Source organism: Gymnodraco acuticeps, unplaced genomic scaffold, assembly GCF_902827175.1.
Source record: "Gymnodraco acuticeps unplaced genomic scaffold, fGymAcu1.1, whole genome shotgun sequence".
Taxonomy (NCBI): domain Eukaryota; kingdom Metazoa; phylum Chordata; class Actinopteri; order Perciformes; family Bathydraconidae; genus Gymnodraco; species Gymnodraco acuticeps.
This window is the reverse complement of record NW_022991216.1, coordinates 4,444,360-4,460,947: the sequence shown is the minus strand read 5'-3', so window position 1 is coordinate 4,460,947 and position 16,588 is coordinate 4,444,360. Positions and strand designations below refer to the sequence as shown.

Below are 16,588 nucleotides of genomic sequence, written 5' to 3'. Positions count from 1 at the left end.
CGCCATTGTAACACATAATCACTGATGTTCCGCTGTAACGGTGGTGGACTCATCAGGACAGAGTGGGCGAGCTGACCAATCAGAGCACAGTGGGCTCATGGGGAGGGGGAGGGGGAGGGGGGGGGGGGGGGCAGGAGCCGTTTAGGACAGAGAGTGAATACACATACTATACAGACTGTGTGAGAAACCAATGTGATTGTGGAACATTGAACAATGTAAATGTATTCTGGTAGACCTCAACAATGGAATTATGATCAGTGATATGGCCATGTCATGGGACCTTTAAGATTCATTGAGAAACTTCGTCAACCCGAGTCCTCCAAAACGGAATACACACATTTTGGAAAAAACGAATATACTATTTTAGTATATTTATCAAGCAATCTCAAAGAAAGTGTAAGCTAAAGGAGAAGATAGAAAGTGTTTTTTCATCAAGCCTCCATTAGCCGTATACTTCTTTGACAACATTATGTGTAATTCGCCACAGTGAGGCTTGAAATGACCCCTGGAGTCAGAGCAGGGTCTCAGGGGAGATAAGAGGGTCATGATGGAGAAATATAATGTTAGGGAGAGGGGGGAGTGAGAGAGGGATGGACCGTGGCCAATGATCTGCAAGCAGAATAACTAAAGTAGAGACACAGAGGAGATTTCATAAAGCAAGCAACTCTCCACAGGCCAAAAAACACGAGCATGTCTCAGAGGATGACGATGAAGAGCAGCCAGGTGGTTTAGTCCATTTAGTGATTTTATTCATTAGCCGGGTCATTTCATAGATGCGCAAGCGTGGTGCAGGCCATCAACAAGGTTTAGACTATAGCATGAAACACCTTGTTTGTCCTGAATATGACATCGTTATCCAAGATCCTGCACTAGCGGAGGCTGAGGAGGATTGACGGAACGCATGATTGAAATAATCACGTTTCCTCCCCCCTTGATGTGCTCAAACGGAGGTGTGTGGAGGAGAGAGCGATTGCCGATGCCCGGAGAAAACAGCCGCCTGTGTGCAGGCAGCTGTGGACCAGAGGAAGGTGGTACCTGAGTGTTTATTATCCGGGATCTGACTCCGGAGGCGCGGCGCTGAGGCATGGGCTGCGCTCCCAGTATCCACGTCTCTCAGAGCGGGGTGATCTACTGCCGAGACTCGGACGAATCCAACTCCCCCCACCAGACCACCACCATCTCTCAGGGTACCGCGGCAACGCTACACGGGCTCTTCATCAAGACCGATGCGGCCGAGACCATCCCCTCCGTCCTCACCTACCAGAGCCGCCCCTCGCGGAACAACTCCTGCCGGGATCGCAAGGAGAACAGCGGCGGGCACATCCGCATCGAGGCCGAGACGCAGACCAGCCACAACAGCGTCAAGGTACGGTTATCTCATCTGTCAGAACACTGGCACAGCATCAGCACCGGGTCGTGAGTGGGAATCACACGTGAGGAGGCCTGTCGGTGTGTGTGTGTGTGTGTGTGTGTGTGTGTGTGTGTGTGTTTGTTACCGGAGGAGGCCCAATAAGCCTTCTGATCCGGTGCTTTAATTACAGTTCTGTAATGACTTCAGTTCATTCAGCCTCCTCTCATTCACTGCCTCTATCAGTTCCTCCCTGCAGCCAGCCATCAGTCATGATGCTAGGAGGCTACATATGATGTGACAGTGATCTCATACATGTCTCAGTGCTTTCAATGTTTTTAAAGATTGCTCACAAAGAAGCAGGCAGGTGGGCTATCAGATAAAAATAATGTTTAAAAAGAAAATGCCATTAGTTGGCCCTGACAGGATTTAGCCATTTCTTTAGAGGTCACGATGGTAGCACTTTACTTCAACTTTGGCACAAGTCACTATAAAACATTCATTTAATAGTGCATATCATACTGTATTGTAGTTGTATGCAAAAATTAGGAAATGTGTAAGTGTAAACAATAAAAACTTCTCGTATGAAGACGCATTTTATATTATTACACCTACTATATTTTAATTTATGTTTTTACAAGCTTCTACTGTACATATGGCTGCTGGTGGAAGACATATTGTTGAGAAAAATATGTATTCCACACTCAATCATACATTATAGTTCAATAATATTGAGCAAACCATGTATTTGCTTTCATGCTAAATAAAAGGCGAAATAAATAAAATGTATAAAACTGTTGCTGTGTAGTACAATTGAGTACTGGATGAAAGTGTCCCAAACTCAATATTTGCTATGTCACTATAAGTCTAAATGCGTGCTATAATAAAAGCCTGTTTTCAGATTATTGTTTATTATCTCTAATTTATGTACAGCCGTGCAGCCCCATGCAGGCAAAGGTTTCTAGAAGCAGAATACAGAGTCAGATGAGCAAATCAAATAGTTTTTCTCTTAAGCAACAAAGCACAGAGCACTCTCTGGTGTTCTTCACCTAAATTCAGATTACACAGTTCACGGCAGCACTGCTTCAAAGTTAAAGTTAGAACATAGGGAGACATTGTCCGATTTGGCATGGACACCAAGCTTCACAAGCTTTTTACCTGGTGAAAATATAGTTTTTTATTTGCATAGCTCATTGCATTCATCATGGGAGCTGCTGCATGTTAAAGTCAAGTGTTTGACAACAAAAAAGCCTCAACTCAGGTGTATTAACTAACACTTCCCAAAACTTTCAACCACATCTCAAGGTCTTCTGTTTCTGATGACAAATGAGCGATGTGCAGGAAAAAGAAAAGTTGTGGAAAACCTTTAATAAGTAGTTATTGAGATAGGATTGTTTTTGCCTTTTGTATTGGTAAAATGTAAGAAAACATTCACACACAAAAGTCAAGTTAACAATGCTGAACGTTCCTCACTTAATAAAACCAAATTAATAAGTAGTAATATGTTGGTGTGAAATCTGTGAAGGATCTATGTGTCTTGTAGCAGTTCCATTCAGAGTGTGTGCAGCTGAAACCCCCGTCCAGAGATCATAAACTTGTGCAGTTGTGTACACGTCCTGTCATATTATTTGTGTGCTTGTTGATGTATCTCTCTCATGAGGGAGCATGTGAACAGTTACTTTTTCATATGTATGATCCCCAGAGGATATAGACGGGTTTTGTTAAGAAGTAGTGTAGCAGAGGATCATCAGACCCTCAGAAAAGGTTAACCCATTCAGGCCTACAGCTACAAATTATAAACACATGTTCTATTACTATAACCCTACGATTTTATTCAAAAATAATTTTACTTTTGCACCTTACAATTTAAAGGCTTTCTTTTTGACATTTGTGGATATTTTTCTTTAAATATGTTTTTTTTTAAACTTTTGGCCGGCCTTTAGACATTTTAGGCTCTACACATTGCATGCTCTTTATTTCTGTGTGTGTGTGTGTGTGTGTGTGTGTGTGTGTGTGTGTGTGTGTGTGTGTGTGTGTTGCTGGTTATGTCAGCTGTTCCTTTGTCCTCCCTCAGTTCCTTTCTATCTAAGAGGCTTGAGAGAGGATCAATGATTACATTTATTATTAAAAGCCATCTGCCTTTCCTGCAGGATCTTGATAATCTGCCATGGTGTTGATCATGCACCCGTGTGTGTGTGTGTGTGTGTGTGTGTGTGTGTGTGTGTGTGTGTGTGTGTGTGTGGTGTGTGTGTGTGTGTGTGTGTGTGTGTGTGTGTGTGTGTGTGTGTGTGTGTGTGTGTGTGTGTGTTGTGTGTGTGTGTGTGTGTGGTGTGTGTGTGTGTGTGTGTGTGTGTGTGTGTGTGTGTGTGTGTGTGTGTGTGTGTGTGTGTGTGTGTGTGTGTGTGTGTGTGTGTGTGTGTGTGTGTGTGTGTGTGTGTGTGTGTGTGTGTGTGTGTGAAGTCATTTGTTACGCCTCTCGTCAGTATGGCAGGAGTGTGAACATTCCCATGTGAAGGAGCTGGTGTCCTGTACAGAGACACCCTCAGGGCCTCGTACACAGACACTGACTTATAAGAACTTACAGGGAGAGCATAATTTAGCACTTTTCTTAGCGTCATCGCAACAACCGCTATTTTAGACGCACAAAGGTTAAGTGATCATGAACAATACCGCTTCTGTGTTTTAAAAGAAATGGGGCAAACTTATGCTGGCAGGCACAGCTGTTCTATTCTGACAATAGCCCTGTAGAAAGTGACTTTTTAGATAAAATTACACCATTTAAAATAAAAAATATGATCATAACTACATGCAGGACAAGTGACAAAATCCAAAACAGTACAAGCAGTTGCAGGCCATTAAGAAACAGAAAAACAGTAGACTTAAAGAAACGTTTACATTTTAGAATTATTTGTTTTTTGGTAGAAAATCGGAGATCTCTCGCTTCATGCTTGGTTTTCCAGGTCTTCATGAATGGTTATATGAAGCTAAGCTGACTGTAAGCTAAGTTTGTATCCTTCTTCATGTCTGAAAAACAAGGCCAGTTACATCATTATTCTCACCAAGCAGTAATGCAGAGTAATGGTCTTGTTTACATACATCAGTGGTATCATGCATGGTACACAATATTAGTATTCCTTTATGAAAATTCGTGTCTGTCATGTCATCTTTTTTCCAGCTGTTGTAGTGTGGATATAGTCTGAGTTTTGGGATGTAAGAGGGGGATGTGTGAGAGCAGGAATGTCATCCAGGCTGTGAAGTGGAAAATAGTTTGAATGTTGGACTGGGACAACTGTTTACTTGTGAAGAAGTTCCAGTAGGTGTGTGTTTACATGCATGTTATCTCACTGGAGCAAAGTCTGAATGTGATATGCTTCCATGCTCTTTTTTGGTAATTTTGAAATATTGAATGATCAGTGCCAGGGATGGTAGCGCTTGAATGTTTGGGTGAATTCTGCACTTCAAACTGAGGATTTGATCACTTCACAATTATTCAGATTTGGACTTTCACAAAATTCAACTTTCTCTTCACCATTATCTTGGTCATAGCGAAGTTATAGCGGACCTATAGAACATGAATTAAAAGGATAATATTGCCATCAGTCAGATTAATCTAAGATTAATTAATTAATACGTTTATTGCCATGTAAGTTTATACATGAGGAATTTGATTTGGTGAGGTTCCCTCCCATGCCTCCATTGGACTCCTTTGTTTACTTCCTAACAAAGCGACATCACTATGTAACACCCTCGCTTCTATTAGCTAGCACTTTGTAGTCCAGCTAAGGGGCTGGACTGGTTGGTTGGCCAATCACACCAGAGCCGGCCAGCTAACCAATCGGAGCAGACTGGGCTCTGGTTTCAGACAGAGGGTGAAAAGAGGTGCTGCAGCACAGGCAGTATGAGAGAAATAAAGAGCTTTTTGAACATTAAAGCATGGAGACATATCACAGTAGAGACACTACATACAAATATGAACCTGAAAATTATCATAATGCTGTATGGCCCCTTTAAAGAAGATGACAGTAGCGGTGTGCAGGCTGAGGCGGAATTGAAGTCCTTCGAGGCATTTCAGTAGGCCTGCACTGTAGATAAGACTTGCTTCAAAAACTGTGATTCACATAAACTCCTAGGCCATACAAAATAAATCAAATAACATTTCACTGTTAATATACAGAGGGAAGTGCCCTAATGCATAGGATCAGAAGACTAAGCACTGAAAGCCACACTAATGTCATACTGTATCATATCTGCTCTCTAAACACTCTGGTGAGGTTCAAAGTAAAAGCCTCTCACAAGGTCAACTCTTCTACAACCCTGCTTTGTCACTTCCTCGCAATGATTAGGCATTGGCCAATAAATGTAAACAACTCTTTCTGTTCTCTAGCCATAAAGTAAACTCACTTGGCATCTTTATAAGCTAACATAATTGTAAACAGTGAAAACACCCTCAAAAGAATACATTAAGCATAACGTAACTGTGTTAAGTTTATTGCATTGTGAAGAATAAACTGCAATAAGATGGCAGAGCAGGTACAATGAAAGCAATGTTTAAACTGTCTTGTGTAATGTGTATACAGTATATGCACATGTACATGATGTACCTGGGCCCCAGTAAGTCATTAAGGGTTTATTTATACAGCACCTTTTTAGAGCCAACGTTACAGAGTGCTTCACTGAAACAATACAATGAGTGGAAATGACTTCAATGAAGAGGCTGCAGTCAAACAAAGAAAACGCTTTATAAGGTTAGCAATTAGCTACAAATCTAAATGAGAGTTTTACAACATTTGAGAGTTGGGTTAAGGGCGCAGAAGGAGAAACATGAGGCAAAGATAAAGCTTGAGAGACGCATGGTGCATGCTGGTGTTCTGAAACATTTGGAAGTTATTGTGTAAGTGATAATGTGCGGCAAGGCGGTCATTAATTTAAAAAAAAAAAACACTGTCATGGTGATCAGCATCCTGACGCGAAGAGGACTGATCTTACATCAACATGAAGGTTTTCTATTTTCATTAATAACCGCCTTGCTGTACATTATCCCACTTATAACAAGGCTACCTACTAATTAATCCAACAACTTGATCCACAATATTGTTTAAACACTATTTTATTGATTACATCATTAAAATAGTTACCAACGGCTGGAACGGCGCCGCTAGCAACGTTATTTAACATGACGGCAGCACTGATCGAGGTTCTCTGTATCCGTCCAAGTCTGTTCACATTTTATTTTCCATTAAGCAGTCTTTAAACACTGCAAAGCCATACCGTGTTCCTGTTAGTGTTGACCTCCTGTCGCTCTTCTTTTGCTCTGTCTGTTCCCCTCACTTTCAGTACTTTTATTTAATTTTTCGGGGTACAGTTTAGCCCTCATGAATCCGGATTTTCATTCTCTCCACAAATATGAAAATGTGTGTTCGAGTACGATTTAAAAAAAGAAGAAGAATGTAATTGCCAAGAGATCACAATTCGAGGTTAATTTCTGTTGCATGTCCAGTCACCGCAATAATTATTCATATAAAGGTCTTGCTTATCTACCTCTTTGGGTGTCTGATTGAATTGGTTTCTTTAATAATACAATTTCTCATTAGGTATGAAGTATTCATTTTTCTGTGTCCACATCTACAGTACATGTTCGCATGTACTGATAATAACAAAAATGGCAACACTTTAGTCTTTCTTCAGACTGACCTTTATTTTCTATCCACTTTGTCCTCTCTGTCTTCTGAGCCTCTTTGTTTTCTAAATCCTTACAAATCAAGTGAACTTCATCTCGCTTGTACTTTTCATTTGTACTCTAAGGCTCTTGTCTGTGTAAATCTTCCTTCACCTATTTCCCCTTCCTTTCTTTCCGTGAGTATTTGATCAGCTTCTCTAAGTAGAGATGGTGTCTTGTGACAGATTCACCCAACACTTCTTTAATCATAGTCTTACTGTAAATGTACTGACTCTCCAAATTGTTCTCTTTTTCCAGCGCCTTCCTTCCTGTTCTGTTTCACATCTGGCTGTGTCGTCCTCAAGTACAACACGATTACTCATTTTCTCTGACATCTCTGGAGTCTGTGCTTCTTGTTGTCACTGGAGCACTCAATAATGATTTAGTGCCTTCAGTCTTTTTGTCTCACAAGTCTTTGGCCTTCAACACTGAACCACCAGATGCTGCTTGTTCTCATACTGACTCTGTGGTTCTGTAGTTTAGCTCTCCCTTGGGTCATCTCTTACTCGATTGACCTCATTTCTTTGCCTTGTTGGACCTCATCATGATCTCTGACAACATTAAAGTGAATCTAGCTCAGACTTCCAAGTTCTTCCTCACTCCGAGACAAACAATATTGATGTGAGGTCCACATGACTGTGACGACACAACTGCTTCTCATATGTTGTGATATAGGTTTCTGTGCATGTAAACGGTCTGCAAAGGTTAACATCCCAAAGTTCCCAGCACTCCAATTGTAGTCCTTTGTTTACTTATGTAACATTGTGACATCACTATGTAACACTTGCGCTTCTATTGGCCAGGGCCGCAACACATTGTACGTGAGAGGCTTAGGGGCGGGCAGAAATCTAAGCGGTTCACCAATCACAACAGAACAGGCAAGCTAACCAATCATAGCAGACTGGGCTCTGGTTTCAGACAGAGGGTGAAAAGAGGTGCTTTTTGAACATGAATGCATGTAAATATGTCACAGTAGAGGAACTAAATACAAATATGAACCTGAACATGAGCATAATAGAGCTCCTTTCACTTTCACTGCCACATTTGGGTCAAACAAGCTTACGCACTGGTTACAAGTATGTAGATGGATGGATGTTCTCTTTTTACACCAAATTGGGAAATGATTGTGTTACAGCATTAGAAGGCTATTAATAGTTAGTAATTAGTTAATAAAGACTGCTAATATCAACAGTAGAAAGATCTACACATTGTCTATAGGATACACAAAATAAGCTATATAAAAAGTCACAATAAAAGGCTAAACTATTATTACCTACATAAAAAACTTGTTACTAAATATGTTAAACAAGTGTGAAAGCAGTTTCAAATTGTGTAACGGGGTAGAGTTTAATGTCGAAATTGTCCAATTGTGTGACAGTGAACGTGTTACAATGTGTCCAATACTAATGCTCACAAATGCTGCAATTATTCTACAGTAATATCATATTGCTCTACTAAAGCAACATAGATGCATGTAAACCAAAATCACGCTTTTTCTCAAGTGTCTCAACTAAGGCTCTTAATGACGTTATTGGCTAGTAGAGATGTGGGATGAAGTATGTTCACTTCTCAGCCTAATACCAACGGACAAATAATACCAATGTGTGGTTGAGTCACCAACTTGTGTCTAACTCACTGCTTTAGTCACACAGCTGCGTCTTGGTGACTGGTTAGAGTTTGTGTGTTGCATGTATTATTATGGAGCTTGTACCTCGAGTAGATAACATAAATCCCCTCCCCTTCTTTCGTTGTCCCTCCTCTCTCTTGGATACCTCAGATATTTGTCTTTAACTGGGAAGAGACTACTGTGGGTTATGAGTGCGTGTTTACGATCATAAGCAACAAAATCACATAAGCCACACGAAGACCTTTCAATGAGAAAAATGACTCATGAACACTGAATTTGCTCGAAAACATGCCTGATGGTTAATTCCTGGGCATGACACTCATAGCTAAAGTGATGCAGTATGATACGGTACACCGCTGATTCACTGCTTGTGGGGTAAACATGTGTGTGCTTATTCACACCAGAGTGACACATGGGGTTAAGAGGCCCGCTGGAGCTTCCCAGACAGGCTGTGAAAACACACACACACACACACACACACACACACACACACACACACACACACACACACACACACACACACACACACACACACACACACACACACACACACACACACACACACACACACACACACACACATATAGCTCAGTGTGTGATGCTCCTGCAGTAGGATTATGTAAGTAAACCTGGGAGTTCTATCTGCGGCTGTCTGCTAATACTTTCTTAAGACGTTTGCAGTAGACGGTTCCATTCTGGGCGGCTAAGACTGCGAGTAAATATCCACATCTACAGGGTAGGAGAGGCGTTAGAAAATGAAAACAACCAAGATGAATTGATATTTGTTTTTTCAGCAGACTGTTGCTCTTTTCAAGGGAATACTTGCGTTATTGCTGGACTTTTTAAACTTAAAAAAAGGGAGGTAAGAGAGAAGATTAACGGTGGTGAAGTGCAAGAATAAACAATATGCCAATATGCTTCTGGACATGAATGATAAAATGGTAAGAAGGGTTTTCAGCTTGTTTTGCGTTGTGTGTTTGGTGTTCCGTTTGTTCACATTTCTTCTCATCTGTGTCCTGCAGGTTTCAGCTACAGAAGAATGTGTAGGACCGATGAAACTGACTCAAGAGCCCATTCAGGTAAGAGACTGTGTAACTTCTACAGTCATGTTACTGTTTTCTTCACATGCAAGAAGCTGATGGCAACATAACAGTATCCTCATTTTGTGGTCTGCACAAAAACATTTATTTACATGTTGTATCACTGCATTTCACCAGGTTTAGCTTCCTCGACACCTTTTCATTATTGTGCAGCTGCAACTAAAGATGATGTAATAATTGATGCATCTGCTGGTTATTTTTTTATAAATAATTGAAAATGAAAGAAAATGGCAAATGCCCAAAACAAGTTTGCTCAAATGACTTTAGCTTGCAAAACTGACAAACGATTAATTGATGCATATCATTCATATTTATTTGTATTAATATTATGAATTGTTTAGCTCAACATTAATGATCATTTGAGTTATTTCCCTAGTTTTTGTCATATTATATCATTTATTTGTATTTTCAATTATTGTGCCAAACTGCCATTTTAAACTAGGGACTGATCGCCAATACAACAGTTTGTACTGTGCATGTTTACATCCAATGCTAATACAATCTTAAAGGATAGGTGCACAACTGTTCTGTCTTAAAACAATGGTCCATATAAACACAGAGACTTGAATTCAATCAATGTAAGCGTCCCTCATCCTAAGTTACACCCCCTCATTAACTCTACATTCATAGCTTTCAGAGAATCGTATTGGGGTCAGTCCTGCTGGGGTCTTGCCCTTCAGGAACTTCTAATATATTGCGGGATGGGCTGAGTCAGGGATTGTCTGCGCTCATCCTCTGGTTGGGGATTAGGCCGTGTGCTTGTCAGATTTATCCTTATGTAACAAAGGAAGTGTCTGAAGGTTACCAGCTGGTTGAACTGCAGGTACGACACAGCATTCCTCTCACTGCCAGTCCCTTTTCAGGAATCGGCTCCTTTTATTAGGTGCTTTGATTTAATTTGTTTGAGCTGTGCTTGTTTGACCGACCTCCAAGGCTTTCTGAGTTTAGTTCTTACTCCAATGTAGTGACGTGAGAGGCCTGGCATGCCGCTCAGGTTCCTGCTGAGCTACAGTACACTGCTCTCCACCTCTTTATTCTGCCAAACGCAGCAGGAATCTGTGGCAGCGTGCAGGCAAGTGGAGGGACCAGAGGCTTTATTGAAACGCCTTCTGAGACGTGTCTCAGGCCCCATAAAACCCTTAAACTGCCCTCCCAAAGTTTTACCTACAGCTTTGTGCAGGATCCATGACCTAACTCGCCCCTCTCCAGCTTCACCCCTTGCTCTGGAGCGCAGAGATGAAAAGGGGGAGATAAAGTGCTCTGCAGGAGAGAGTTATATACAGTGACTTTTCCTTGACATTTACTGTTACTGCCTCACAGGCCTGGAGAGTTTCAAGCTGTCCAGATACCTCCGCCTTCAGCTTATCGAATGATTCATGTTCCACTCGTTTATTACACAGATAAAATAACACACATGTTGTATTTTGCTATATTTCTCATACATGTCGTTTTTATATATCTAAAAGTGTTTTCATTCTGCTACTTTGATCCTTTAGTACCCTCTGTTTTTCCTGCAGGATGCTAACACTACATATAAAAGTATTTGGTCAGTTAAACAGAATCTATTAGCAAATGAATCAATTAAACAAGCAACTTGTTATTTGTTTTAGGGAAGTATATTTTAAGCTAATATTTTCTGGTTTTAGAGTTTTCTATGGTACAAAACTTACTAACTGGTCATTTGGTGTTCCCCTTTCCTGTAGTGCGTTATTGGTTTTTGTGCATGTAAATGGTCTGCAGAGGCTAAAATCCTTGTGTTCCTTCCAGAGGGAGTTTCTATCTCCCCCCCCCCCCCCCCCCCCCCCCCCCCCCCCCCCCCGCCCTCCATTGGACTCCTTTGTTTTAGTGACATCTCTATTCAACAGTCGCACTTCTATTTGCTATGCGCTCCAACACATTGAACGTGAAGGCTAAGGGGTGGGATATCTCTAAGTGGTTGACCAATCACAACAGAGCCGTCCAGCTAACCAATCAGAGCAGACTGGGCTCTGGTTTCAGACAGAGGGTGAAAAGAGGTGCTGCAGCACAGGCAGTATGAGAAAAACAAAGAGCTTTATGAACATTAGAGCATGGAGACATGTCACAGTAGAGGCATACTATTCTTTAACACATAGCAAATATGTGCTGGTTTTCAGAGTCTTTTATGATACAAAACTTTTGAATTGGAACTCTTTTGAACTATTTCATACATTTCTCACATGTTCTAGACCAAAGGAATAAATGTGAAAATAATCGTTGTCCAGATAAAATGTGATTTAGAGAAAACAAAGGAACCTTGGACGATTTCTGGCTCTCCAACATTATAGTAAATCCTGAAACACTTTATATCCCTAAATGATTGCAAAGGTTTTAAAAATGCAAAGGAGGGCTGGGTGTTGAAGGGTCGAAATCTTGATTTATAGTGAAGTGCTTTATAGCCTGTAAAGTATGATACAGTTTGTGTGTTGCAGAACCTGTGTGGCCTTTTTATATACACAGAGCTATCTTACATCCAGATACATTTCTAGCTTCAAGTGCAATAACTATTTTTATAAATAAATGTAACATTAGATCTCTATAAAGTATATAGTTTATAGTGAACCATCAAAATGTCCTAAAGCCAAGGTTAAGATATACAAATTGATCTTTTTAATATAGTCCAAAAACTAATATCTGCTTTTCTCCAGAAAGAGGATACTTTTTCAAAAATGTACATGTTTATCGCATTCATAGCAAAGCACACAATATGCATAAATAAAACATGTCCAAATAGGAAGTTCTTGCACAGTGGGACATCTTATTGGCATGTGTATAAAACACTGAAAAAAGTCCTTCCCAATGTCCATCACTTGCAGGTAAAATTGATAAAGACAAACAGCATTGGCACCATGTAAAACGGCCCACCAATCACAGAGCAGCAGCACCTTTACCTGGAATTGTTCGAAAACGGTCAATAAGCTCATACTTCATATCTTATACGAAGTTGCAAGTAGATGCAGGACTGAATAATATAAACATTTAAATCCTGATGCAGGACTCCTTTAAGACTCCGATGCTCCCACACGGATAAAGTCCTCAAAGCCTGTTAGCCCGATGACACCCCTCTGTGTTTGGGAATCTCCCAAAGTCCATGTGCAAACATGGCGGATCAACTTCTGAACTTAAATAATGTGAGTCAGCTCGCAGCAGCCGTCGGGGATCAGTCTCTGCGCCAGCCTACTGTGCGCTGTTTTCAAACAAACTAGGAAGTCAATACGGGACTGTGTTGTTTGTGTAGCTTCTCTTATTTACACTTCGTTCAAACACATTGGAATCAGCTGTTTTATTCTATTTACAGAAGCCTTTCCTTCAGTTATAGCTTTTGTACAACCACAACCACCTATAGAGCACCACACCAATACACACTGTAACAGTATCACTATCACAGATGTGCAATAACACTTTATTTTTACAACTTATTTACTAATTTGTTAACATTACTGGCTCCTTTAATACTTTTATATCTTCACTTGTTTTTTTACCATGGTGTACTTCTTTGTTTTTTTAAAGTGTGCTTGCCTCTTTACTTTATATGTACGTCTATTATGTAACGCCGTAATTCAGGTCAAATTAAAGGATATCTGATTCTGATATTATTTACATTTGAAGAAAGATTGAATGCATTTCTATATGTATTCAATTTCCACACAGTTTTGCACCTTAGGTAAGAATACTGTTGTAACTTATATTTTAAACTTGTTTTCCAGTAAAGAAAAAATAGAGACCCTGATTATATTGCCACAATGGGGCAGTTTAGCTCTAAATATTTTTGGAAGCCATTTTGTCTTTGGGTCTTCTACAGTCTCCTTCTGCAGTGGTTAGATTGAAGATATTTAAACTGGCATTTGTAATCAGAAATACTTTAATAATCCAAGGGGGAATTGATTTTGTGTGACAGTTGTCAACCCCATTACAGGATGAATAAAATAAAAGATTAATATAATATAATATAGGAAGTAAAAATGTACAAAAAAAGAATAAAGAACGATATATAAACATAAGATTTAGAGTAAAATGATAGGATATTGAGTATGAGTGCCTGATATATAACTCTAAAGCAACACACCAGCTTGTGAAAAGCATTATTGTGCATTTTACACTGCACACATTCTGATGCTAAGCTTCCAGTCTCTTTTAGCAATGACTGGTGACTTCTTCTGCTCTCTTTAAACTGTAGCTCAGAGGTCTTTTTGTTTATTTCTACCTTTGACTGTCAGATTGGTTGAGCCATTGTACAGTGTTTTGTTCTCCATGTACAAAGCCAACCCTTCATTCAAAATACCATCTATTAGTGAGGAGGAATGTCTACACCCTTGAAGCAGGAAAGACCACTCAAACATATAGAGTAGTCCTCTCAGTCTTTTCAATAGAACACTATTAAGCTTGTATACAAGGAAACGTTGGTAGCTTTGTATGTTAAAATGGACTTTAAAGATGCTGTCATGTACATTTTGTAAACATACATGTGTGTGTTTCATCAACAGTGAGTGACATTTCAGAAAGTGGTGCTGTGATGGAGTGCAGCCATGTGTGTGTACACTTTAGTTGGGTATTAATACCATCGCTGGTGACATACAGTATTTGGGTAGCGGGTCAGAGAGCCGTGCTGCAGGCATCGTCCAGGGGTCGACTGGGTACTGTGTGTGTGGAATTTCACATGTTAGCACCATGGTTACACAAAGCAGTGGCATGGTTACACAAGCCAGCACGGGATCAAAGACTGTGGGCTTTCACAAGCTCTCACCAATACCAGCTCACTTTCTCCCTCAGTCCTATTTTAGTTCTTCTTCTGCTGTTCTCACCTGTTATTCTCTAGATTCAAGTCTCTCCTAGAGGTAGACATACTAACTTACTGATTTTAAAACTATACGAAAGTGTGTATGTACCCTCTCTCTCTGCTGCACCTCCATGCACTCCCTCTACCCTTTGTTGTCCTTAGAGGGAGTCAAGAGGTGATGCTGCTGAGAGGCAGAGCTGAGTACTGTTGGTTTTGGCTGCAGCCCAGCTGTGTGTGTGTGTGTGTGTGTGTGTGTGTGTGTGTGTGTGTGTGTGTGTGTGTGTGTGTGTGTGTGTGTGTGTGTGTGTGTGTGTGTGTGTGTGTGTGTGTGTGTGTGTGGCCTAGCATTACTATACTTGTGGGGACCTAAATATGTTTACATAGTCACGTGTGGGGACTTGCCTCCCTTATGGGGACACATTGGAGGTCCCCATAAGGGGAATCATTCATTTTAGGGTGAAGACTTGGTTAGGGTTAGGGTAAGGTTAAGGTTAAGGGTAAGGGTTAGGGTTAGGCATGTGTTGGTTATGGTTAAGGTTAGGATAAGTCTCCAGGAAATGCATGTAAGTCAATGTAATGTCCCCTGAAGTGATGTGTGTGTGTGTGTGTGTGTGTGTGTGTGTGTGTGTGTGTGTGTGTGTGTGTGTGTGTTTATGTGTGTGTGTGTGTGTGTGTGTGTGTGTGTGTGTGTCTGTGTGTGTGTGTGTGTGTGTGTGTGTGTGTGTGTGTGTGTGTGTGTGTGTGTGTGTGTGTGTGTGTGTGTGTGTGTGTGTGTGTGTGTGCCATATGCCTCTATTGTATGTGTCTCTACAGTGTTGTATTTCCCCACCACTGTACCAAAGGTGGCTGGTGTGTTTGTGGTCATAACACAGTGTGGGATCAAAAAGTCTCCACTCTGCAGGCTTCACGTATGTACAGTAGGTGTGAAACGCAGTTTATAGTTTATTAGATTATTTGCTGCTCAGTTTTTATATTTATGGAATAATTCAGTGAGAGAAGACATGACGTTTACGTGACATGGTCTGTTAAGCCCAGGTGTCAGTTATATTTGATCTCCTATTGAGAGATATGGCATGCAAAGAGCAAAAGGCACTGACACCAGCACCCTATCACAAGGACAAATGCAGATGGTTGAACACACTCACTATTATGTAATGTGACTGCGAGAGGAAACCCCACGTTTCCCCAGAGAAAAAGAGGCAAACTGTGACAGGGTAACTCATTGTATGTAATCCATTTTATTTATTGATTTATCCTTTAAAATATATGTATTCATATTGAATTGGGGAATAACCCAATTGCAGTGTGTAATAGGATCTGTCCATCCGGTTTGGAAAAAAAATAGTTTTTGTTTTATAAATGTTGGTTCTGCCACCTTATACTGTACATGGTAAATAAATGTTTGTAAAAAATGAAGAAAGGCTAAGATTCTTAATGAGGATTTCCCTGCTGTGAGACATAAATGTAAACATTAAACCAGCGTAATATTTTTACCTAAATAGCACTTATTTTTCTTTGTTTTTTATTTAGTCAAAACGTTTTCGTAACTTTTTCTCTGTCACTAAGAAGCTGAACTTTAAATATGCATCATATAATATAGAACAGAAACATTTTGAGTTGCTGCATTCATAACTATAACTTCCCTATACTGATAATATTGAACATAAGATACACATAATGCTTGTGTTTTGTATTCATACATTCATATATTACACACTATAGAATATAATTACCATCTTTGTGGTTGTTTTCAATGTGTACACCCTATCCACAATTTCCCACAGACTATACCTTAAATCTTTAAAATATGGAGTCTTCCTAATGATCTAAAATAACCTACCCTCAAACGGTAGGTGGGTGTTAAAGGGTTAAATAGCTCTGAGAACTACTGTCAATCTAATCCCAAATTTAAGTTTTCAGGGTCTGAAAGATGGTCAACAGTTATATCTGTTACTGTGTTATTCAGGCCCATATTGAATTCATCACTATCGATGTAAACCTT

At 40.2% G+C, this 16,588-nt stretch overlaps 1 protein-coding gene across 1 annotated transcript in view; it reads left to right on the top strand.

The window, feature by feature from the left end:
• Positions 1–642: 642 nt before the first annotated feature.
• The window catches only part of pde8b (phosphodiesterase 8B), a 39,961-nt gene continuing 24,015 nt past the window's right edge, over positions 643–16,588 (top strand). The window contains 2 exon segments of the mRNA XM_034238989.1: positions 643–1,366; positions 9,714–9,770. Coding sequence (XP_034094880.1) covers positions 1,085–1,366; positions 9,714–9,770 — 339 coding nt within the window. The 5' untranslated portion in view covers positions 643–1,084.